The sequence below is a fragment of the Drosophila biarmipes genome, unplaced genomic scaffold (genome assembly GCF_025231255.1).
Source record: "Drosophila biarmipes strain raj3 unplaced genomic scaffold, RU_DBia_V1.1 ptg000017l, whole genome shotgun sequence".
Classification (NCBI taxonomy): domain Eukaryota; kingdom Metazoa; phylum Arthropoda; class Insecta; order Diptera; family Drosophilidae; genus Drosophila; species Drosophila biarmipes.
In genome coordinates this window covers 1,202,447-1,228,354 of record NW_026114535.1, presented here as the reverse complement: position 1 = coordinate 1,228,354, position 25,908 = coordinate 1,202,447, and the positions used below count along the sequence as shown (strand labels likewise).

At 34.9% G+C, this 25,908-nt stretch overlaps 1 protein-coding gene and 1 long non-coding RNA gene across 2 annotated transcripts in view; both read right to left on the bottom strand.

The window, feature by feature from the left end:
- The window catches only part of LOC127012054 (uncharacterized), a 37,380-nt gene extending 20,299 nt beyond the window's left edge, over nt 1-17,081 (bottom strand). The window contains exons 1-3 of the mRNA XM_050890236.1: nt 17,006-17,081; nt 16,081-16,176; nt 11,069-11,216 (exon numbers count right to left, since the gene is read on the bottom strand). Coding sequence (XP_050746193.1) covers nt 11,069-11,216; nt 16,081-16,176; nt 17,006-17,081 — 320 coding nt within the window. The remainder of the gene's footprint in view (nt 1-11,068; nt 11,217-16,080; nt 16,177-17,005) is intronic.
- A 7,282-nt stretch (nt 17,082-24,363) lies between these two features.
- On the bottom strand, nt 24,364-25,235 carry LOC127012039 (uncharacterized). The gene is made up of 2 exons (XR_007765469.1): nt 25,089-25,235; nt 24,364-24,864 (listed from the first exon to the last, which is right to left on the bottom strand). It is a non-coding gene; the product is annotated as an uncharacterized LOC127012039 (long non-coding RNA).
- Nucleotides 25,236-25,908: the final 673 nt, after the last annotated feature.

The window sequence follows — 25,908 nt, the reverse complement described above, 5'->3', positions numbered from 1 at the left end:
TAAAAAACCAGCTTTGGAATGGCCCTCGCTCTTGAACTTGAAGAGAATATGCTGTACTTGCCGGAACGATACTCGACTTTAGATTATTCGACCATTGAATATATAAAAGATAATCTGTTATGATAACAACCTCTATTTAGAATTAAATAAAGCTTAAAATGTATTAATTTTTAATATTATTAATGTACTTATTTTCTCAAATAAAAAAAAAAATTCATTAAACTCAAAACACTTTGTTATAAATATTTTGATTATACTACGTTTTTCCCCAGTAGCACATGAGTATCACAAAAAACTACAACAATGAAGCAAAATCTTTTAGAACAGTTGACGAAAAGTAGGAATTGATTAAAAAGAAAATATGATTAATTGAAGAAAATAAAAAATGAGAACGTATCAAATTTGGAGGAATTAAACCTGTTACAGAACCTTTACATGAATTAGTAAGTGAAATTAAAATATTAAATAAGATAAAAAAGTATATTAATGATACACGCAATGTTAAGACTAAGTTCAAGGAAGAGAAAATAGGAGTACCTAAAAGTAATAAAAGTGAGAGTGATGCTTTTGTTGATGTTAACTCAGAACACTCTCATATAGATGAATCTGGCATTTCTCATCAATCTCTTATAGATGATCTGATGTTTCACAACAGTCTCATATAAATGATTTAAATGAAAGTGTATATGAAGAAACCGGGGTGAAGTATAATATCAACATTAATCAGTTAAAACAAGAAAAGATTTTAGATAATAGTTATGGACCAAGGGAAGGAAATAATATTCTAATGTTGGGTAATAGTACACTTAAAATTAAAAAAAATGTAATGGAATTGGGAAGTGGAAATTTATGGACTCTATCACCTAGTTTAGACTCTTTAATTTTTCATAAAAGTCCTAAGGATTATACTAAGAACGATTTAGAATCATACAAAAATATTTTAGTTGAAACAAGTGCACACCAAGGAAACTATCAACCAGATGGTCAAATAAAAGGAAATCCATCTAAAAAATATTCTTCAATTATTAAACCATTAATATCGTCGTCTTCAGTAAATGAAGAATATACTGGTTCTGGGTATATGAGACTACAAAAATTACCACCAAATTATGTATATTGGGATAATGTTAATGAACTTGAAAGATTGCAACTCTTAATGGCATCAATAGCTGCTGGTAATAATAACCATACTAATCAAATTCTTTCAATAATAGAAGAATTGCGTGTACCAAAAATAATATATTAATTAAATGGAAAACATGTTCTTATTTTGTTTAAAAGTAAAATGTCTATTAACAAGTTTGGTCACTTTTCAAATGATAGAGATTTTTCCTCACTTTTCATAAGGGAAGTTGAGAGTCTTACAGGTTTAAATCTAACTACTGACGGTCACATAAATGTTCAGAAAAAAAGAATAAAAAACTCTTCAAAACCAATTAATGGAAATGATTTGGCTATTAAATTTCAACTACGAAATAAAAGAGTATCAGAGTTGCAAAGTAAAGTAATAAAAATGGTAACTCAAATGGAGTACATTAAAAGAGCTTCTTGATAAATTGGAAAATCTTAACAATTTCATAAAACAAAATTTAAAAAAACCCGCACCAATCATTCCTTCTGATCAGATACAAATAGTTGGAACGATACTTCTAAGCAGTCCATTTTCACGTCGTAAAAACGCAGAAGAGGTCTTAACAATTATTGTGGATTATACATAAACATACCGTTCATTCATTATTTATTTTATATTTTATTGATTATGATGGACATTTAAATATTCAGAAGAAACGATTTAAAAGTTCCCTACCCCCCATTCATGAAAATGATATTGCAACAAAATTGTATGTTGGTGATGAAATAAGTAAACTAGTACAGAATACATCTAATGAAATTTCTAAACAAACACAGAAACAAGAAATCTTTAGATTAAGACCTCGAATCAATAACACTCAGTGAAAAGTGAGTGAAATTTCTAAAAAATTGGAATTTCTCTTGAAAACTATTAATAAGATAGTAGAGGATATAAATTGAATAGAAAGTAACATTTTCAATTATATTATTGCACCGACCGCAGTTTTACAAAGTGAAACTGAATCTTTAGAGAAGAAATCATTTGTACCAAATAAAATAAAGTTATAAGTAAACGAGATAATGTAAATGAGTTACACCGACCATCATTCAAGAAATTTCCATGACTTTGAGTTATAGTAAAGGGTATTAATGATTTATGGCAGGCTGATTTGGTTGAAATGGGGGCATATGCACCATCGAATAAAGGCTTTAGGTATCTATTAACAGTAATATATACCTTTTCTATATATGGATGGGGTGAAGCAATAAAATCAAAAAATGCAGATGAAGTTACCAAAGAATTTACAAACCGATAATGAAATTGAGTTCTATAATAAACAACTTAGAGAATTCATAAAACGATATAAAATTAATCATTACTCAACATTTAGTACTCTTAAAGCATCTATTGTGGAACGTTTTAATAGAACACTTAAAGAACTTATGTCGCGTGAGTTCAGTTTTAATGGAAAATACACATGGCTTCAAATTCACAAAGCATTGATTAATAATTATAACAATAGGAAGCATAGAACAACTAAAATAAAACCCTTTGATGTTAATGTTAAAAATGAAAAACAGATTTTGATGAAATCATACAATCATCTAAAAATATTCACAAATGGAGAGTTTAAAGGGGGGATCTTGTACGAATAAGTAAATATAAGCATGTCTTTGAAAAAGGGTATACTTTAAACTGGACAACGGTAGTCTGAACAGCGGCTCGTTCTAATTGTTTAGTCTACAAGTTCATGTTTTTGTTTCATGGTAATTTTCCTGTGGCTTGTTTATAGCTTGGTGATTTTCCATTGGATGTCTAGAGGGTGACTATGTGTATGTGTGGGAGTGTAGACATTTGCATAGGAGTACGTTGAACTATGGATATGTCACTATATATATGTATATATATATATACTAATATAATCTATATATATATATATATATAATATATATATATACTAATAATATTTTTATTTTCAGAATTTCAAAACCTTATCAAAAAAGAAGTTAAAGACGAGTCTCTGGTTTTGTATGATGAGCATGTGACGATGATGATGATGATGATGATGATGACCACGAGTGAACATTTTCGATGAGGATTATCCAAGCCATGCATCACAAGATCACCTAGTGAGGACGAAACTATTCTTGTTGAAGGGTGAATACTACGTACAAACATTTCCTTTAAATTTAGATAAGGATAATGATGAATACATAAAATCAATTCCTTTAAGTAATGACGATAAAAAAAATCTATATATTAGAGGGTGGTATAAATAGTTATGCACAAACTATACCACTAAATATAGAAGAAAGTAAGCAAATTGAGTGTAATTCGAAGAAAATAAGTGTTCTTTAAAATAAAAATGTTATAATATTGTTTTGGGAAATTTTAGCATTAACCTCTAATAAGCTATGTTTGTTCTTTAAAATAAAAATTTTATAACGCTGTTTTGATTTGTAATATTTGGTTTATACATTACCTTTAATAAACCTTTAAATAAAAAAGCGATGTTTGTTCTTTAAATTTAAAATTTCATTGTTTTATTTGTAATTATAGATTACATTTATTCTTTTTCACAATTTAGTAAATTTAATTCTAATTCTGTATAAAACATTTCAAATGTACAATCATCAATATTTTTCTTAAATTTTTTTTATTTCAATGTCTTGATTATTATTTATATTAGGAAAATTTTCTATTTCTTTTATTCTTTGCTCGTAAATATAAATATTTGCATTTATTTCATCAGTTAATTTTTTAATTTGTTTTCATCTATTTTATAATGTCCATATGGTAATATATTAATTTTATTGATGATGATTTTTAGATCTAATCATTGACATAGATCCTACCACTTCCTCTTCCGAAAACAAACATTTTATAAAACTATTAAAAGTTAAGTGATCAATGGCAAAATCATACATTTTCTTTTGATAAATCTAATACAGCTAAGCCTAAATATAAAGGTTTATTGTATAACACATTTAACTTTTTCATTTGAAAAGCAAAGAAGTTTTCTGAAAATTGTTTTTCGCTAAGGAAGTTGGACTTTGAAATAAGAGATCTAGCACAATGTCTTTTACGACCAAAACAGTGTAATGGTGAAGTACTTTCCCATTCTATGATCAACTTCACATTAAACCTTTTATCCACATTTTCCATGGTTTTTCCATAGACAGCATTATTAAAAAGTTTAATAAAATCTTTTTCAAATCCATTTTTTGCATTTGTTCTATGGAATGTATTTAAGTCAATATATGCTTTTAACCAAGGCTTCTGAAAGAAACGAACGATTTTTGTTAAACTTAAACCATTTTCTATATACTGTTGAAGATTTTTATAATGAATAATATATATTTCTTTATACCTTAAATCAGCAAATAATTTTTTAATTTTATCTGTCTTTGCTGGTAATTGAGTATTGCAACAAAATGGAAGATCATTGTGTTTGTTATGCAATTTAAAAGGATATTTTAAATCTACCTCAAAATTGTATCCATATTCATTATCATCTCAAATTTTTGAAATATTGATACTATCAAGTGATTCCCTTGAAACCCATTCCAAACTTCCATATGGTATAGATTGTGACATAGCCCAACCATATAAATTATTTCCATCTAAATTAACTAAATATGATGATGACAAAATTATCAACATATTTATTATTTGCTTTAGCATATCTACATGTACATTGTACTAAGCCACCTCGAATACCACTTTGAATAAATTTATACTGATCTATATCAGTTAATGAATGTACTTGAATTTCAGTACATTTCAACATAGCTTCCCATGATAAACCTGGTGTTGTGAAAAATATGCTGGATTAAGTGAATAAATTGTAGTACAAAGTCATCGGAAGTTTTCAAGGACATCAGCCATTAATAAAACATCTGTTTTCAAATATATCTCTAAATAATCTTTTAAGTTCTCACATGAAAACTCATTCCATACCTATTATGCGTGAGTGTAATTTTCGATTGAACATTCATTTTTAGTTAAGGAACTATAGAAAGCTTCTCTAGGAGGTAATATACTTTCCTTTAATTTCTCAACTGAATCTAAATATTCATAAGGAAATACACCCTTTCTTCGCATAAGGTTAAACTGATTTTCATTTGGGAAAAATGATTTCGTAATATGCAATTGTTCACTATCCAGGTTTGAAGCTAATGTGCCTAATGCAGACGGCATAAAACAAAACGAATCTAGAAAACGGATTTCAAAATTTTCACCATTACTTATAGTTTTCATTTTTGATATTGAAATATATTGTTCCTTATTTAATGGAATAACCTTTATTTCACCAAGTATGAGAGCCAAATCTTTTATAAATAGATGACAATCATACCTGTTGAAATTGTAGAAGAAAACAGGAATAAATTGGAACTTTATATTTTAAATTGCACTCCTAAATTTTCCCGTGAAGTAGCAGTGATCCCTAACTCTATCTAATAAAAGAGGAGTGTTGCATATATGTCAATTAATAGATTTTTTAAAATCTTCTTCTTCAACATCAGACATAAGTATAGGTACATTTTTAGAAATATTATTCTCATATATAAGTGTTAAATTTTCTATAAGAGATAGGAGGAAATTCATTGTCGGTTGGCAGCATCTTCACTCAATGAATAATTTAAACAAATTTGACAGAACCATTTCTTTGATTTATCTCTCGAGACTTGAGTGGAAACCAAACTAAAAAAAAGATAAACAAAAACAAATTTTTTAATAATATAAAAACATATAAATAATGTCAAATTTAAAACAAAAACACAACCAAAAAAAAATAATAATGCAAAATACATATTAATAATGATATTATAAAACTACTTACTTTGATAGGTTTTTATCAAAGTATAATGTGCTTTGCATCCTTCCTCCAGTAGCAATATATTTATGGAATTTTTCTTCACTTCAGGAGGGTAAAAAATAGGTCCAAAAATGATTCCATCGTGAATCCGAAGAGTGTAATACTATTGTCGCTGTTATTTGCCATAAATTTATTAATGTCCGACGGTTTAAGTGGAAATACCAATCCACTGAAATTTAATGTGATTCCATTGACTTAAATGAGATCATCATTTATATTAACTTTGTAACTTGTGCACCTGTTTGCATTTTTATTAAGATTGCTTAATGCAGCGATTAAGCTCTACTTAAAACAGTATTCATCACTCAGGTTTTTAACATTTATTATCGCTTTTTTATTTTCTAAGCAAGAGTTTAATATACTATAATCCTCTTAAAGGTGAATATTGATTAATATTCATTTCCAATCGAATGAGATGAATCAATGTCCATCCACTATCCCTTTCTCCTCCATCCTCACCAAAATTTTCTCCATTTTACTTTGAAATGACCTTATTTCTTCGCATTCATTTTCTCCCTTCAAAAGCGCGTATTTTCCAAAAAGTTCAAAGTTGATTTTTACCGATGCATAACTCTTCAACAATGGATACAAGTGAGGGAGAAAAGCTTCTCCTGCTTTCTCCATAAATCGTGTTGGATAAATCACATCATTGTTGGTATTTTCATATAGATACTGAATAACCCTTCCTTGGAATCCAGATCTGATTTTTTAATTTTTGGCTCATTGCCAGTGAGCTCATGGCCAACTGGCTCGTTGACATTTCTTTTATGCTGCTCCGTCCGCAGATGATGATTCCATGAAATGTTACCCGATAGGGTAATGTTGCACTTTTCACATTACTTATTCATATTGATTTGTTTTGTTTTTTTTTTTGTTTTTCAACAATTGTTTTGTAATCTTATTTTTTTCACTTCTTCTTTTAACTTTATTATACTTTACTTTAACTGTGAAGTATTTCATTTTCTTTTTTAGTTAGTTTACACAAATTGATTTCAGTTTGTTTACACACACACACACAACTGAAATTTGGGTATTGCACTTCCACTTGAAACAAAAATTAAGATGATTTCCACATTTCTCCTTAACACATAACTTTTTTGAAAACTTGGAAAGTAACCGTTTTTCTTTCATAATATAAACGTGTGAGAAAAAATTTTGGAGTACGTATTTGACTTAATAAATGATCTCATTTATTTTTGTGTACATTCTGTTAGGAACCACCACCACCACCTCCACTATAGAATTGAAACATTTAAGATTACCCTCCCCTTAACTTAATAAAAGTTAGAAGCAACATTCTTTAGATATTCACGCTCACTTTCCCATCTAATGCTCACAATTGGGGGAGGTTCTCGAACACCTCGAATAAACGCTTGTTTTACACCACATCCCCCATCTAATGCGGCCTAATATCCCTGAAACCAACAACTGTTGACCACAAGACTGAATAAATAATTTGAGGGGAATAAAACTAGTTTAGCTTGTATTTGACTAAATAAACTGTCTTATTTGTGTATATTCTAATAGGAGCCACCTTCTATAGAGTTGAAACATTTAAGACACGCTTGTTTCACACTCCCTCTCCCCCATCTTATGCTCACACTTGGGGGGGTTCTCGAACATTTCGAACAAACGCTTGTTTCACACTACATCCCCCATCTAATGCGGTCTAAAACTGAAGAAAGGTTACATGAACGAATATCACCCTAATTGAATAGACAGAAAATGACCACTCGAAACAACCACAAATTGTACGCATGACAAAACACCCTTCACAAGCACACACCTTTGGGGTGAGAAAAGACTAGACAAGACATAACATACTTAATTATGCTAATTAGGTCATTATGACAGCTGTGTGCAACCACGCGTGACTAATTAGGGTCACCCCCACCCCCTCTTTTTCAAATGATTTATTACCTAGTGAGCAACGAACCGTATTATCTTACTACTTATATGATACAGTCGTCCGATTTTTAAATAATAATTAAATTAAATTTTTTTGTCAGCATCTTGTCCTTATCATAATCATTATTCACTCAAAAAATAGTTTGGACTTACAAATAGCCAATTTAAAAACATTTTTTTATGAAGAAGCCCCTCCTAAAGTAGAAATTTCATACGACTTACGGATGACGCTTATAGATGTCAAAGTTTTGAATACTTTAACGGGGACAAGGTCCCCCCAATCATGCCCGATTTGTGAAGCAGGCCCAAGGGACTTTTTCAAAATAACTGATATTAACAGTAAGGTTTTTGAACCAAACCCGAATGTCTTGCAGTTCTGAGTTATTCCTCTACACGCATGGATTCGATTATTTGAGTTCGTTTTGAATATGTCATACCGAGTGGGTCTTCAAAAATGGCGAGTTAATTATGATTCTGATAAGGAAAAGATGTTGGCAAGAAACAAAATAATTGAGAAGAGATTATGGACAGAAATGGGACTACATATAGACTATTTCATGCTAGGAAAAACAGTAGAATAAATAATTTGACAGACGTTTTCCAAAGAGCTTTGGATTCTTCTAATCCATATCTATCCGGAATCTCTTTACACAGAAACTCCAGGATACAAGTTCTTCCGAAAAAAGTTATTGAGCTCTTGGAATCACCGACATTTGACGAAGTAGGCAATATGGAATACGATTTTGAATTTAAAAATATGTTTGATTTTGATTTAGGTGTAGAATTAAAAAAAAATATATATTTTTATTAGAAAAAAATATGGAATTAAGAAAATGTTAAAAATAATAAATTTAATAACTAATGGAAGCATATTTAGTAACAGTTTTAGTTCTATTTATTAAAAACTTTTGTTTATGAAACATGTAAGTAAAAATGGACATATGGCCCACTGTTGATGTGGGCGGCGGCCATAGGCGTGGTCAAATATCAAAAACAACAAAATACGAAATTCGACAAAAATAGTTCAAGCATATATGCAAAATTTGAGCCCAGTATCTCTAAAATTGGAATTTATGCCAAAAAATCGGCGTTTCCGCCCAATGTGCAATCGAGCCGATCATGACGGCCCTCAGCGCTCTTGGTAGTTTAGCAAGTGGTAGTGCCGCACATTTAATAAAGCAAGAATGGTTATAGAAGATATGGAGGAGAAGAAATCTCACAACAGAAAATTGAAGGTGTTGCATTAGCCCTATAGTGTCTTATGCCCTATAGTACGGGGAAAGGAATTAAGAAGAGAAAAAAAAATTGTTTCTGCTACCCAGTAGACCTCTTAAAAATATCGACCTTATACGTTTTTCTAAGAAATATATCTCTCATTTTAGCGGGGTATTTATGATAAATCTACTCCCAGAAACACAAAAAAGTCGGGAGTATGTATTGAAAGAGACACCTCTCTTCAGGATGATATTATCAATATGTAATGACTATTTGTTTTTAGAAATAAGCCAAGAATTTTAAGAAACTTAAGATTTCAGAAATAAATATATCGAAAAACTGAGAAGTATGAATTTTAAAAATTGTAATTTCTTTTCCCATAAAGTTTGTAAAATATACTATTGTACTATTTTGTCTCGGGTTCTACTCTAGGTTCGCATTAAAGAGAAAATTCAAAGATCTGAAATGAGGCAAATTTCATACGAATTTAGAATTGCAGAAAACTTTTAAACCCATTACCCGACCCATACATGAATATACAAGTAAAACGTGAATTTAAATTCAAAATTTCTAAAAAACTGCAAACAATTCATTAACATTGGCAATAAAGAACTAAAAATTAAAGATAAAACAAGAAAGAAGGTTATAGTCTAGTGCCTCGACTCTCTGATTCCCGTTACTCAGCTTAAGGAATCAAAAGGGAAATTAAAATATAAAAGTAGCAAAGCGATATTGTAGGGTGCCACCTATCGGCTAATTAAGTAGATGTTATGTGGGCGGCAGACAGATTTGAGCGTTTAAGCCGTTTGTGGGCGTTAGAGTGGTGACACATATTTTTAAGGTCAGTCGATAGGTATTTATGAGACAAACACATTTCAGTTAAAATTTGTTGTCTTTTATAAAAACTGTAGGCTCTACAGATTTTTGCGGATTGTGGTCGTTAGAGTGGGCGTGGCACTCCGCTCGTGCTTCGCAAGGAACCCAGGAATCTGAATGTCAAGTCTGACTGTTCTAGCCTAGTAGTTTCAGATCTCTATAGATCGACTATATACTTTATGGGGTCGGAAAAGCTTCCGTTTACGTGTTACATGCTTTCAGACGAATCTAGTACACCCTTTTACTCTACGAGTAATGGATATACAAATACCATTTTTTAGTGGAATGCGTTGTGATCTGACTCCTGGTCTGAACTCTCTAATTTTCCTTAGTAGACCTGAACTAAATAAAAAATACGTTTCGGTTACATGACCCTTCAGAAATAAAATCCTAACGAATTTTTGCACTGGAATGATGGTATTGAGTTAGTCGAACGATTGGATAAAACGAGTATGCGGGTAACACTTGTCACAATAATGCAATTTTTTCCATATTAGATAAGTTAAATAAAGATAGGATTATATTTTAATGGGTATAAATAGCAAGCGCAAATATGTTTTACATTTATAAACATCATGTCTGTCGACAATTTTCTGTTAACAAGGAAAGTCCAGAAAATTTGAAAAGACGTGTTAAGTGTTCTGAACTAAGTGCTCAAAATAAACGTAACAAAAATGGAACTAAGTCTTTGGGTTGCCTTGGAGCAGAGCTGCCACAGAGAAACAAAGTTGAGTTGAGTTTAATTGTATTTATTACGAGGAGGAACCGCTCGCTCGCTTCATAAAATCAGAACTGAATATAGGAGTATAAACTTAAAGCTAACAAAAGGTTTTCTCACAGCGGCTACGCAAATATGCTGAGTTGGCTGTCTGTGCGGATGCAAACAGTCTAATGCTGGGTCAGCAAAGAATCCGATGCATGGTCGCGGATTTATTGTCCGGTTAACTTAGTTAACTACTCTCCCTTCAAAGTTTAGGCCGTTCTCGGCCGACCCTATCTCAGCGATTACCTCCCTCAATTGGGCTGCTGATTTCTTTGCGTTAATGACTTGCTGGCAAGTGAGCAAAATACAGATCAGAGCACAGCATACCGCTACTACGAATAGCGCTACCTGATACGTTTGGGAGTTGTTGACCTCTTCTCCCACTTTCTGGATGAACCTCAAGTTACGTTCATTGAGGCGATGAAGGTAAGGCAGGCTCAAAATCTCGTGGATGACGGTTATGTTCAACAGCTTGCCACTCCCGGATTCCTTATCCGGATTTTCTCATGGTTGATGAACATGGTTCCGTTAATCACAACACGATCGTCGAATGTTATGAGATACGTGCCACGTGAGGAAACATCCGGGCCATTGTCAACTCGAACCTGCGCTAAACAGTTATTAATTATGATAGTGCCTTCATCCACTTGAGTGACCGGGTGCAAGTCCCTCGGTTGGGTATCGCAATGCGCAACACCTCCTGCGTGAAGATCTCTGGCGCATGAGCCACTCACAGATAGCTGACAGAATGTGGCACCAGGTGTCGCGGTGCAGTTTTCAACTTGATGGACTCTTCCATCACATTCCGCAACGACGTTGTTCTTCATCCGTACGATCACATCATGGTGGGCGACTGGGAAAATGGTGACCTTCCTACATACAAACTTTATTACAGGATATTTTATTATAAAGTACAAGACATTGGTAGATTGAAGTATTTTTACGGACGCAACGGACAAAATATCCCTAATGGAGGTGTTGGTGGGGTCTTCCAGCCAAACTGAACCTAAATCTGCATGGTCTAATTTGTTAGGGCTGACAATATCGACTTTAGCCAATGCAATGGCGAGCATTAAATTTTGCAATTCCATCATTACGAGCAAGAAGAGTTTTATATAAATGTTCTGTGTTAATTTCTGATTTTTTTTGCCACATTCAGAATTCGGTTAACTGTAACTGTTAGTTGACTAATTTGATTTTGGACTTTGCTATTTATTTCTATCCTTTATTAAAGTCCTTTGGGCCTGTTCAACAAATTGGACATGATTGGGTGGACCTTGTCCCCGGCAAAGTATTTAAAACTTTGCCATCTATAAGCGTCATGGCTAAGTCGTATGAAATTTCTACTTTAAGAGGGGCTTCTTCATATAAAAATGTTTTTAAATTGGCTATTTGTAAGTCCAAACTATTTTTTGAGTTTAAAATATGTTTTGTTTTCCTTAGTGAATTCTATCTTTATTGGCCTGCAATACGTGACGGACTGTGGGTTTCGAAATCTCCAGATAATTCGTCCCATTTGATCAGTCATTTCAAGAGGAATTATTGTCGTCACAAACAAAGATTGGTCAAGGCTTTTAGGTTCTACTTCATTAAATCGTTGCTTGTAAATACTTTGTCCGGTCGAACCATCAAATCCATAGCTTACGGTTAATTTCAGTTTATTTATATTAGAAAATTGTTCAAAGACCGGGGTTTGAAATAAAATAATTCTTGAAACAGCATGGTCTAACAAGTTCTGCAACGGCACTTCAGCAACAGTTTGTGATACTTTTATTGCAAGTGGCCTGCTCTTGTTTTTAGCTTAGGATATTAAAACACAGTGCATATTTTGAATCTTAATTATGGAAAATAGACATCAAGATATGTAGAATACTGTTAAAAGTTTCAAAATTATGTATGTGTTGTGTTATGTTATATTTAGTTGATTTATATACACATGTTTTATATGGAAGCTTATCCCAAAATGACTGTGTTTCGTGGACTAGAACTAATGATAATACGTCGTATTACGTGAACTGCAAATTAGATTGTATGCGTTATTCTATGTATATTGAAATAAAAATAAAACCTTTTGCGCATACTTGCGCAAATTCAAAATATTTGAATAGTTTTAGGACAACTCAACATTCGTTGATCCTATTTGTTGGATGTGTGGCTGGGCAGGGGACGCAGTATTGACGCTATTTTTGATTGGCAATAAAATAAACTAAAATTGCTTATCTACCGACGCTCTAAATGGCATAAAGAAACAATTGAAATTTTTTGTTGCCCATGTTAAAAAGCTATTAATTAGAAGAAATTGACATATGGAAAGTTTTAAGGAGGCAAATAAAAGCTGGCCAGCGTCAGAAATATCATTTCTGTCCAAGGAAGATCATGCCACAAAACAGAGGGGAAGACCCCATTTAGCTTTCGAAGAAGGAGAAGCTCGTTTGAAAAGAATGTTGGCTTCAAAACTTTTGAGGGAAAATTCAAAACACATTTTATACATGCAGCTGCCATGTCAGCAAAGAAGTCCGAAGATAACGAAACGTCCAGGATTTTAAAGACAAAATTGAGTGCAAATGAAGGTCATTCGAAGAGTTCGACACCACTTTTACTGTCAGCAGATGAGGCGTTGGCATTGAGCACTCCTTCTCAAAGCAACAATACTCGTATATTAACATTAGATTAATGAATATATATAATGAAAATATAAAAAAGAATTGCAATATTTTTCCTAGCTATGAAAAGGTCAAGAAAGCTAAAAACAAAACCAGGCCACTTGCAATATAAGAATCAGAAACTGTTGCTGAAGTGCCGTTGCAGAACTTGTTAGACCATACTGTTTTAAGGAATATTTTATTTCAAACCCCGGTCTTTGAACAATTTTCTAATATAAATAAACTGAAGTTAACCGTAAGCTATGGATTTGATGGTTCGACCGACAAAGTATTTACAAGCAACGATTTAATGAAGTAGAACCTAAAAGCCTTGACCAATCTTTGTTTGTGACGACAATATTTCCTCTTGAAATGACTGATCAAATGGGACGAATTATCTGGAGAAATCGAAACCCATAGTCCGTCAGGTATTGCAGGCCATTAAAGATAGAATTCACTAAGGAAAGTCGAGAACATATTTTAAACTCAAAAAATAGTTTGGACTTACAAATAGCCAATTTAAAAACATTTTTATATGAAGAAGCCCCTCTTAAAGTAGAAATTTCATACGACTTAGCCATGACGCTTATAGATGGCAAAGTTTTGAATACTTTAACGGAGACAAGGTCCACCCAATCATGTCTGATTTGTGAAGCAGGCCCAAGGGACTTTTTTAAAATAACTGATATTAACAGTAAGGTTTTTGAACCAAACCCGAATGTCTTGCAGTTCGGAGTTATTCCACTACACGCATGGATTCGATTATTTTGTTCGTTTTGAATATGTCATACCGAGTGGGTCTTCAAAAATGGCGAGTTGCAGAACTTGTTAGACCATACTGTTTCAAGAATTATTTTATTTCAAACCCCGGTCTTTGAACAATTTTCTAATATAAATAAACTGAAGTTAACCGTAAGCTATGGATTTGATGGTTCGACCGACAAAGTATTTACAAGCAACGATTTAATGAAGTAGAACCTAAAAGCCTTGACCAATCTTTGTTTGTGACGACAATATTTCCTCTTGAAATGACTGATCAAATGGGACGAATTATCTGGAGAAATCGAAACCCATAGTCCGTCAGGTATTGCAGGCCATTAAAGATAGAATTCACTAAGGAAAGTCGAGAACATATTTTAAACTCAAAAAATAGTTTGGACTTACAAATAGCCAATTTAAAAACATTTTTTTATGAAGAAGGCCCTCTTAAAGTAGAAATTTCATACGACTTACGGATGACGCTTATAGATGGCAAAGTTTTGAATACTTTAACGGGGACAAGGTCCACCCAATCATGTCCGATTTGTGAAGCAGGCCCAAGGGACTTTTTTAAAATAACTGATATTAACAGTAAGGTTTTTGAACCAAACCCGAATGTCTTGCAGTTCGGAGTTATTCCTCTCCACGCATGGATTCGATTATTTGAGTTCGTTTTGAATATGTCATACCGAGTGGGTCTTCAAATTTAAGTTAATTAATTAACTTAACTTAATTAATTAAGTTAATTATGATTCTGATAAGGAAAAGATGTTGGCAAGAAACAAAATAATTGAGAAGAGATTATGGACAGAAATGGGACTACATATAGACTATTTCATGCTAGGAAAAACAGTAGAATAAATAATTTGACAGACGTTTTCCAAAGAGCTTTGGATTCTTCTAATCCATATCTATCCGGAATCTCTTTACACAGAAACTCCAGGATACAAGTTCTTCCGAAAAAAGTTATTGAGCTCTTGGAATCACCGACATTTGACGAAGTAGGCAATATGGAATACGATTTTGAATTTAAAAATATGTTTGATTTTGATTTAGGTGTAGAATTAAAAAAAAATATATTTTTATTAGAAAAAAATATGGAATAAAAAATATGTTAAAAATAATAAATTTAATAACTAATGGAAGCATATTTAGTAACAGTTTTAGTTCTATTTATTAAAAACTTTAGTTTATGAAAAATGTAAGTAAAAATGGACATATGGCCCACTGTTGATGTGGGCGGCGGCCATAGGCGTGGTCAAATATCAAAAACAACAAAATACGAAATTCGACAAAAATAGTTCAAGCATATATGCAAAATTTGAGCCCAGTATCTCTAAAATTGGAATTTATGCCAAAAAATCGGCATTTCCGCCCAATGTGCAATCGAGCCGATCATGACGGCCCTCAGCGCTCTTGGTAGTTTAGCAAGTGGTAGTGCCGCACATTTAATAAAGCAAGAATGGTTATAGAAGATATGGAGGAGAAGAAATCTCACAACAGAAAATTGAAGGTGAAACAAAGTTGAGTTGAGTTTAATTGTATTTATTACGAGGAGGAACCGCTCGCTCGCTTCATAAAATCAGAACTGAATATAGGAGTATAAACTTAAAGCTAACAAAAGGTTTTCTCACAGCGGCTACGCAAATATGCTGAGTTGGCTGTCTGTGCGGATGCAAACAGTCCAATGCTGGGTCAGCAAAGAATCCGATGCATGGTCGCGGATTTATTGTCCGGTTAACTTAGTTAACTACTCCCCCTTCAAAGTTTAGGCCGCCCTCGGCCGACCCTATCTCAGCGATTACCTCCCTCAATTGGGCTGCTGATTTCTTTGCGTTAATGACTTGCTGGCAGGTGAGCAAAATACAGATCAGAGCACAGCATACCGCTACTACGAATAGCGCTACCTGATACGTTTGGGAGTTGTTGACCTATTCTCCCACTTTCTGGATGAACCTCAAGTTACGTTCATTGAGGCGATGAAGGTAAGGCAGGCTCAAAATCTCGTGGATGACGGTTATGTTCAACAGCTTGCCACTCCCGGATTCCTTATCCGGATTTTCTCATGGTTGATGAACATGGTTCCGTTAATCACAACACGATCGTCGAATGTTATGAGATACGTGCCACGTGAGGAAACATCCGGGCCATTGTCAACTCGAACCTGCGCTAAACAGTTATTAATTATGATAGTGCCTTCATCCACTTGAGTGACCGGGTGCAAGTCCCTCGGTTGGGTATCGCAATGCGCAACACCTCCTGCGTGAAGATCTCTGGCGCATGAGCCACTCACAGATAGCTGACAGAATGTGGCACCAGGTGTCGCGGTGCAGTTTTCAACTTGATGGACTCTTCCATCACATTCCGCAACGACGTTGTTCTTCATCCGTACGATCACATCATGGTGGGCGACTGGGAAAATGGTGACCTTCCTACATACAAACTTTATTACAGGATATTTTATTATAAAGTACAAGACATTGGTAGATTGAAGTATTTTTACGGACGCAACGGACAAAATATCCCTAATGGAGGTGTTGGTGGGGTCTTCCAGCCAAACTAATCCTAAATCTGCATGGTCTAATATGTTAGGGCTGACAATATCGACTTTAGACAATGCAATGGCGAGCATTAAATTTTGCAATTCCATTATTACGAGCAAGAAGAGTTTTATATAAATGTTCGGTGTTAATTTCTGATTTTTTTTGCCACATTCAGAATTCGGTTAACTGTAACTGTTAGTTGATTAATTTGATTTTGGACTTTATTTATTTCTATCTGTCTGTTATTCAAATTTACTAACTGAGATTCCGTAAATTTAATTCTTTCCAAATCATTAGCATCTCGAGTTCCCGCTAAATCCTTAAGTATAGACCCTAAGAAGTCTAGACTTCTTGCCACTCTGTGGTGCACTCCTAATGAGTCCAGTAGGTCCCGAAGGTGATCGATGTCCGCATTCAGAAGCATCTTCACGAGCGACCGTGGAAACAAGTCGGTCATGCCAGCGGTCTCTTCCACAACTCGTCTGAATTCCGAAAGATTAGAAGTATGGGTGACTCGTGCGTATTCCTCCAATACTAGAATGCGGCCCTCCACAACTGGCACCGACGCCAAGGATAGGGAAAGGAGGTTGGCAAGACTGCACCTGCGAAATGGAATGGGTACTTTTTACCACCAACAAAAGGAATGTCTTAAATGATAAATCTTAGGCTCGAAGATGGATCTTATAACTAATGCCAAGTGGCTATAAAGGTTTCGCTTAATAATGAAAAATGAATAAAAATTACGGGAGTTGCCTGAAGATGTTACTTTAGGTTGTCCTTGTGGAACACCCTCCCCTTAATGAGGACCGTGATCCCCAGGTCCGCTTCAACGATTTTTTCTTCACATAGTGGCGTTAGCTTGTGGCCAAGTCTCCTGTTGAACTTCACAAGAACTTTGTCGCCAACTTCGAAAACCCTGTTCTGTCGCGAAGCGTTTTCCCTGGTCCAAAGCACGTTTTGGGCGCTTTTAATTTTGTCACAAACATCTCGCTGCATGTCTTCATCCTCACCCTATATAACGTCAGCTGGCCTCTTCTTGATGACCGAGTGGATTGATTTGTTATACTTTGTGGTGGCTAACAGGATCACCTCCACGGTGTCACTTATGCCTTTATCGATTTTCAGACATTTTTCCAGCTCAAGAAGAGTGCTGTGAAAGCGCTCCACTTGACCATTTGAGACGCTGTGCAGAGGTGGTGCATTTGCAATGGCAACACCGAAGTGATTACTTAGCATAGTCAAAATCGTATGCGAATTTAGTGATGATTAATTGTCAAAGTAAATTGTCCTCGCACTTGGGGAGATATTCATGAGCTGTATAAGTCTGTTTTTAAATCCTCGATTGTTCTGGAAGCAACCGGTTGTACTACGGCAAACTTTGAGAACTTGTGAGAAAGTATTTTTTATCCGTGGAAAAAATGTCTATGTGTAACATTTCTCCCACATGAGAAGGGATCGGTTTTTCGCCTAACTCTTGCTTCCTGGGGTGCCTGTCATATTTAGCCTTAGGGCTCGTTTTGCAGTTAGCGACAATTTCGTTAGCTAACTTAGTCATTTTTGGGAAGTAGTACTCAGTGAGCACCTGCTTCACAGTTTCTTGGGCTGCTCTATGGGCCCTATTATGTTCGGCCGTAAGGATTTCTCTTTTTTCATCGGCCGCAAAAATGTCCGTGACCAAAACTTGGTGGCTGGGAATGTCCGGACCAGATCGTCTTGAATCAATGCAAGTGTGTGTAGATCGCAATGTATTGCATTCACACCTTTGGGGACTATTGTGCCTGCGAGTTAATCGAGTAATGTCTGCTCGTGAGTAAAGCTGATTACGTGTCGTCTCATGTTTCCAAAGAGTACGAAACTGCGTTTAAGCAAGAAGCGCGCCTCTTCTAGAACAATTTGGTTCTGGAAGCAGTTAAGCGGCTTGTCGGTTGTTTCTATAGCGTGAGTTAGTGATATCTCACTGTGAATTGTCGCCACGCAAGACTCAGCATCTTGCGTTTCCATGGCGTTCAGTTGCTGTCTTGATAGCGCATCAGCAACTAAATTCTCTTTGCCGGGTTTGTAAAAAACTTTTGCGTCGGCTTCGTCTATGCGGGCCTTCCACCTTTTGATTTTGGAATTGAGATTTGATTCCGATACCGAGAACGTTAACGGCTGGTGGTCGGTGTAGATATTTATGTCCTTTAATGCATATAGGTAATGCCGTAATTTTCCAAGTGCCCAAACAATGGCCAAAAGTTCCCTTTCATTGGTGGCGTAGTTTACCTCCCTATCCTTCAATGTTCTCGAAATCATTGTGATAGGTCGACCCTCTTGAGAGATCACCGCACCAATTCCATAGGCTGAGGCATCCGTCGTTAGATCGAATGCCTTTTTGTAGTCCGGATATCTTATCATGACATCTTCAGACGCTAATATGTTGCGCAATTTATAAAAAACCTGCTGCAGTGCTTTAGAAAACTGCACTGGAATATTTCTGGATCTGTATCTGGATACACTTCCATTCTCTCCTTTCGGGATTTCTGAGATAGGTCTGGCAATCGTTGCGAAGTCTTTTATAAAGCACCTGTAGTAACTTGCAAGACCTAGGAATGACCCTACTTCAAATACATTCTTTGGCTCGGGGAACTCCTTTATAGCCTTTACTTTTTCCGGGTCTGTTGTGGTGCCACTACTGGTGACGATGAACCCAAGAAAATTTACGCTTTTCTTAAAAAAGCTTGATTTTTTGATGGATACTCTAATGTTTGCATCGTATAGGCTCTTAAGAACCCAATCCACATGCCTAAGATGAGAGTTTTCATCCTACGAAAAAATGATGACATTGTCTACGTAGACGTAGCAGAACTTGCCGATTTGCTCTCGCAGAATATCGTCAATAGTTCTTTGAAAAATACTGGCGGCATTTTTCAGGCCAAATGGGAGCCTTCGAAATTCGTATTTTCCCCCGTTTACGGAAAAGGAAGTTTTCTCGCGGTCTTTCTCTGCGAGAATAATTTGACGATAGCCGGATTTCAGATCCAGCGCCGAAAAGTACTTGGCTTTGCCAAGTTTACCAAGTATCATCGAGATATTCGGCATGGGGTACCTGTCGGCAATTGTCCTCTCGTTTAGCTTGCGAAAGTCTATGACCAGTCGCAAATTTCTATTTCCCGCCTCATTAATACCCTTCTTATCTACGACCCATATCGGGTTATTGTAAGGAGAGGCCGACTTTTGGATTATACCATTTTTTAGCAGGTCTCGGATCTACCTATTGGTGAAGTCCGCTGCTCCCATGGGGTACGGGTATAACTTAGCATAAATTGGATCTTCGCTCTCTGTTCTGATGGTGGCTACCACCAAAATGTTGTAGGGTAAAGCTTCGTCAGGGTCTGCGAAAGCTTTACTCATACTTTTGAGCATTTCCAAGAACGCATTTTTTACCAAGAGCGGTGCATCTGAGCAATCCACGTTAGTGAAGTTGACATCAGGGCATTTTTAGAACGAAATATTCTTAACCTCTGTGCCCCATTTGAGCTCACCAGAAGCTAAGCAAAGAGAATCCCCTGCCTGTTTTAACAGGTTGTGGCCGATTATCCCATAAAAGGACGACAAGTCTGGTAGTATAAAGAACGTGGCCTTTATATTAAATAAAGAGACGAAGCATTTTTTTGTTATCATAGTCCCGCCATGAATTGAGTGGATTGAAAACGGTGATTCCACTGGGCGGACACGTCTTAACACCTTGTGGGGCCGGATAAAGTTTTTGGACGCCCCGGTGTCGATGAGGAACTTAATCTCTATCCCCGCTACTCTTCGTCTGATGAAAGGTAGCAGGGATTTTCCCCTAAAAAATTGATGGCGTCGGAATCGTAATCGCAACTGACGTCATCGTCGATCGCTCGCGCCGCGCTGGCGGCAGTGCGGTCATAGGACTGTGGGCCACTTTCCACACTTTGCGTGGTATGATGAAGCCCCTGCTGCTTCTTCGGGCCACCTGACCACTAGGATGAATCAGGTCTTCTATTTTGGGAGGCCTGCGCGTGAGTGGGTGGAATTATTTTCGAAAGCGAGGGATCAACCTCCATTGGTTCCGTCTTAAAGACGTTACTATTGCGGTGCTTATAGGCGTTTTGGTCTGAGTGGACCTGTGTCTTATATTGTTGTTTACTATAATTTTTGCCGCTGAGAAACTGGGCGTCTGCTTCCAGAGGTGCCTTTCCTGATGGCCCTTTTCCAACCGGCCTACGGTCCTTATCCTCTTGGCTCTTAGCGAAAGTAGCCGCAAAGGCATATCTCTCATGATCAGATTCGACTTCTTGTGCCAAAGCCAGGGCCGACGGTAAATCTTTTGGCTTTGCTGCGAAAAGTACGTCTGTTAAGTTTCGTCTGAGACCCGATATAAAGACCCTCAATGCATCATCACGAAATTTTTCACACAGGATTTTTGGCATACCTGTATCATAGGACATATTAACCTTATTGGTCAGCAAGGTGAGCTTCTTCTCGACCTCGTCATAATACTGCAACAAGTTTAAGCCCCCTTGTTTTAGGGTGCCCAATTCTTGTTCGATGACGTGCATTTGTCACTGTAAGTGAAATCAAGGCGACTTATTATCGCATCAAAATTCAGTACAGTGCCGAATGATGAAAGGACCGCATCGGCGGGGCCCCTGATTTCGCTTCTTATAATTATTACAGCCTGATAATGGCGAGAACTGCCATTGTGCCGTCTGAATATTTCATAAGCAGCAACGGCCGCTTGTCTCCAAGAGACGTATGCTTTCTGGGCTCCCGAGAATTCCGGGAGACATTTAACGGCATCTAAAGGCTCATCACAACGGACCTGTTCTATAATCTGTATGGCTTTATACACGCGCACCGCTTCTACTCAAGCGGAGAGGACATCAATTATTTGCCGTAGCTCTTGTTCCTTACGCTCGTTCTGGGCGGCCTGCTCTGCTAGTGCTTTGCCGACGGCAGTTTCAATGATGGCTTTAAGCTGTTCTGGGTCCATGGCTGTGACCTTGGGACGTTCTATGATTGCTAAATTTGCAAGCGAAGCTAAAATATCTCCTTCACCCCCAGATTCCGCATCGCTAGAATAATGTTTCCCCGCTTTTATAGCAATTGAATGCGTCATTAATGAGTAGTCAGACGGTCAGACTGACACATACGAGCAACAGTTTGTATGGACAGCTGAAATTATTTGAGTTGGATAGTCTTTTTTTCCGATTTCTGTCTTTCCAAAAGAAAAGAAAACGTATTTTCCTCTAAAGTGGCGTAAAAAATCACAATGAGAAATTGGTTCAATAATTATTTCTAAGTGTTAAGGAACAAAGTTGTACTAATGCAAAATATTAATGAAGTAATTCAATTAATTCGACTAACTGTAATTTGTTTTTTATTTTTGACCACTGCAGATATAAAATCAATGTAACTTTAAGATTCCACTCACATTATTTTTGCAATTTTTCCTACCTTAAAAATTTTCTGGTCCTTTCCGAAGTTTAGGATTTAGGATTTTACGATTTTTTAGGTAATATTATTTTTTTCTTTTTGTAGGATTTTTACGTTTTACAAAACCCGCTTTCTTTTCTTTTTGGAAAAGAACCACTAGTTGAGTTCCAATTATTATATGTCAATATATTTAGATATTTAATGATTGTTATGTGGAGCGGAGCTGCCACAGAGAAACAAAGTTGAGTTGAATTTAATTGTATTTATTACGAGCAGGAACCGCTCGCTCGCTTCATAAAATCAGAACTGAATACAGGAATAAAAACTTAAAACTTACAAAAGGTTTTCTCACACCGGCTTCGCAAATATGCTGAGTTGGCCGTCTGTGCGGATGCAAACAGTACAATGCTGGGTCAGCAAAGAATCCGATGCGTGGTCGCGGACTTATTGACTTATTAACTTAGTTAACTTATATATAAATATGATTAGGCAAGAAATTTTCACTGAGTTGCACAGACCATCTTAAAAAAAACTATCAACAAAGGCGAGTGATTATAAGGAGTATAAATGATATGAGGCAAGCAGATTTGGTTGAAATATCAGTATTTTCAATTTCTAATTATGGGTACCGATACTTGCAAACTTATAAATACCGTAATGTGGTCCCCTATTCGTTAAAAAAAAAGGTTCGCCTACATTTAGCTAGCTAAAAAAGTTGTAAGGCGAAAAGAAAATTTATAAAGTAGTTCCCCATTCAATATGTTCTTTTTGCAATTTAAGGTTATCTTATGAGTCTTTATCGTTTACATAAATGCTATGTATGATCTCATCAAGCAAAATTAATTAGCTTCTAACCATGGTCTTCATTACTTAACTCTAAAAACTGTGTTTTCTTTCTTTTTCTATGTTTGCCACAAATAACTTTTTTATTAACTTTAACTTTAAACATTCTTTTATTGGCATAATGTGGGGTGCTAGTTAATATGACGTGTTTATAGTCGTCAACTTCAGAAGATTTCGTGAACTCACTCCCTTTGCTTTATTGTGTAAATATTCAACTTGATCTATTCTTTATGAATAAACTTTTGAGTAAAGACCTAAAAATTCTGACATGAGCTTACTGTTAAGCTCATCTATAAAAAAACCGAAACTAATTTTTTTGAAATTATACAGATTATTTCTTTCTTCTGAATAGTTTGATGTATCTAATTTTGCTTCGAGATCATTACCAATATCATTATAAAAATCCTCATTATGGAAGTCGTCCGTATACAGAATTATTGATCAACTAAAAAAAATCTTTTTTTTTAATTTATTTTTCGCATCTTGCCTGTGTAAAGTATTTAGATCAATGTAATTCTTTAACCAACGCTTTTGTAAGATCTGTAAGAACATTCTGTATACATTGAAAGCCCCAAAGCTATAATTTGTTTCATATTATTTTTCCACCAATTTTCCGATCGTTTCTATGACAGCTATAAGATATAGTCGTCCGTTGATAAAATATAATTCAAAATTTAGAACTAATTAAAAATATTATTTCCAAGCTAAGAAGGTTATATGTTAAAAAACACCAAAGATATAATTTTTTCATATTTTCCGACTAATTTTCCGATCGTTTCTATGGAAACTATATGATATAGTCGTCCGATTTTGATAAAATTTAATTTGAAATTCAAAATCAATTAAAAAATGTTATTTCCAAGCGAAGGAAGTTATTTGTTAAAAAACACCGAATATATAATTTTTTTTACAATATTTGGAGCACGCGGAGGGATGAGTTGCACGGACCATCTTGAAAAAACTATCAACGAAGGCGAGTGATTATAAGGAGTATAAATGATATGAGGTATATGGGTATATGGGTACCGATACTTGCAAACTTATGATGCTACTTAATTCTTTAATTCGAAATTTAAAGTATTAATGAAAAGTTATAGAAGAGATCATTATTCAACCTTCAATACTCTAAAGAACTAAAGTGCCGTGAATTTAGTTTCAATAGAAAATATTAGTGGATAGATATCTATCAATAATCAATTAATAAATATAATCATAGAGTTCAGAGAACAATACTACTGAGCGCAAGATATGTCAATTCTTTCAATAAAAAACCAATATTACAAACTTCCTATAATCACCTGAAACCATTTTTTTGCTAGTAAATACCGTAATGTGGTCCCCATTCGTTTTAAAAAAAAAGGTTCGCCTACATTTAGCTAACTAAAAAAGTTGTAAGGCGAAAAGAAAATAAAGTTTTAGTTAAGTATTTTCAAAAACAACCTGGGTATATATATTTAGCTTATCTTTTTTTTTAATTATTTATTTTTTTTAAATGTTTACTTAAATAAAATTAAAAATAATAAATGTATGTAAATGGCTTTCCTTTAACTGTTTTAACGCCTTTGGATAATTGATCTCGGACACTTGAAAGGGAGCCACAAAACACAGCGCCGGGCCAGACAAACAGCTAAGCAAGTAGTTAAATTTGTCAACAGCTGATATTGAAGCGTCATCATGTACAATGCTAGTAAAGGCAGTGATAAACTTCATGTAGTCACCATACCTCCCGTCGATCTTGGGCAGCTTTAACGAAGGCAATCGATTATGGTGCCCAGTTGCGCAATTTACGGATGAATTAAAGAATTTTACATCTTCTTCCGGTCCTTCTTTGACGCCCCAATACGAGTTATAATAATTGCCTTGGTTTTTATGAATACGTCCTCTAATTCTTGCCGGCTGTCGTCAGCAGCGTATAACCGTTCGATCTGTGAATTTGAAGAATAGGTTTAAAATACGATTCCAAAATTTGTGACTGGCATTCAAGGGCAGCAAGGTCGTTCTGTAGTTCAACGCGAGCTTTGATATTGATTATATTTAGCTGAATTGTATTCCTTTGTTGTCTTAAAGACACAAGTTGAATATCAGTCATTTTTGCGAAGAGTTATTTAGCGAAAACTAAGCGTGGAGCAATTATTGAGTGAAGCAATACCTTATCCAAATATGTTGGCAATGCCCTTTGGTTTAGAGGGAGAAAACAAATATTCCAAATGCAGAGTCCTGTCACGATCGCCAAAATGTGCGGACTCTGCCAAATGCAGAGTTATTAGAAAAAACGTTCGACTTGTTTCGGTTTCTAATATGCACTGATTTTTAATGTTCGATTTCGGGATTACAAAAGAGAGATATGTATGTATGTTTGATTTCGAGATTACAAGAGAGAGATATGTATATATGTACATGTGTAAGCGGCATTTATAAAAGAGCGTAGTGCGATTTCAAAATAACAACATATGATTACAGTGTGGGGTAATTAAGCAGAGCAAGTTGGCAAATCATTAAGAAGTTTAGACAAAGTTCTTTTTAAAAATATTAATAATTAAATCAGAATTAATATTGACTTATGATGCCAAACAAATCAAAAAAATAATAATCATAATTTTAATAATAATCATAATAATAATCATAATAATAATAATAATCATAATAATAATAATAATCATAATAATAATAATAATCATAATAATAATAATAATCATAATAATAATAATAAAAATAACAATAATAATACTAATAATACATTTTCGATCGTTTCTATGGCTATAAGATTAAGTCGCCCGATTTTGATAAAATTTAATTCGAAATTCAAAACTAATTAAAAAATGTTATTTGCAACCTTATAAGGCTGTATGTTTAAAAACACCAAAAGATATGATTTTTTAAAATTTTTTCCCCGATAGTTCCCTTGGGAGCTTTAAGATATATTTGTCCGATCCGGCTGGTTCCAACTTTCATACTACCTGCAATAGAAA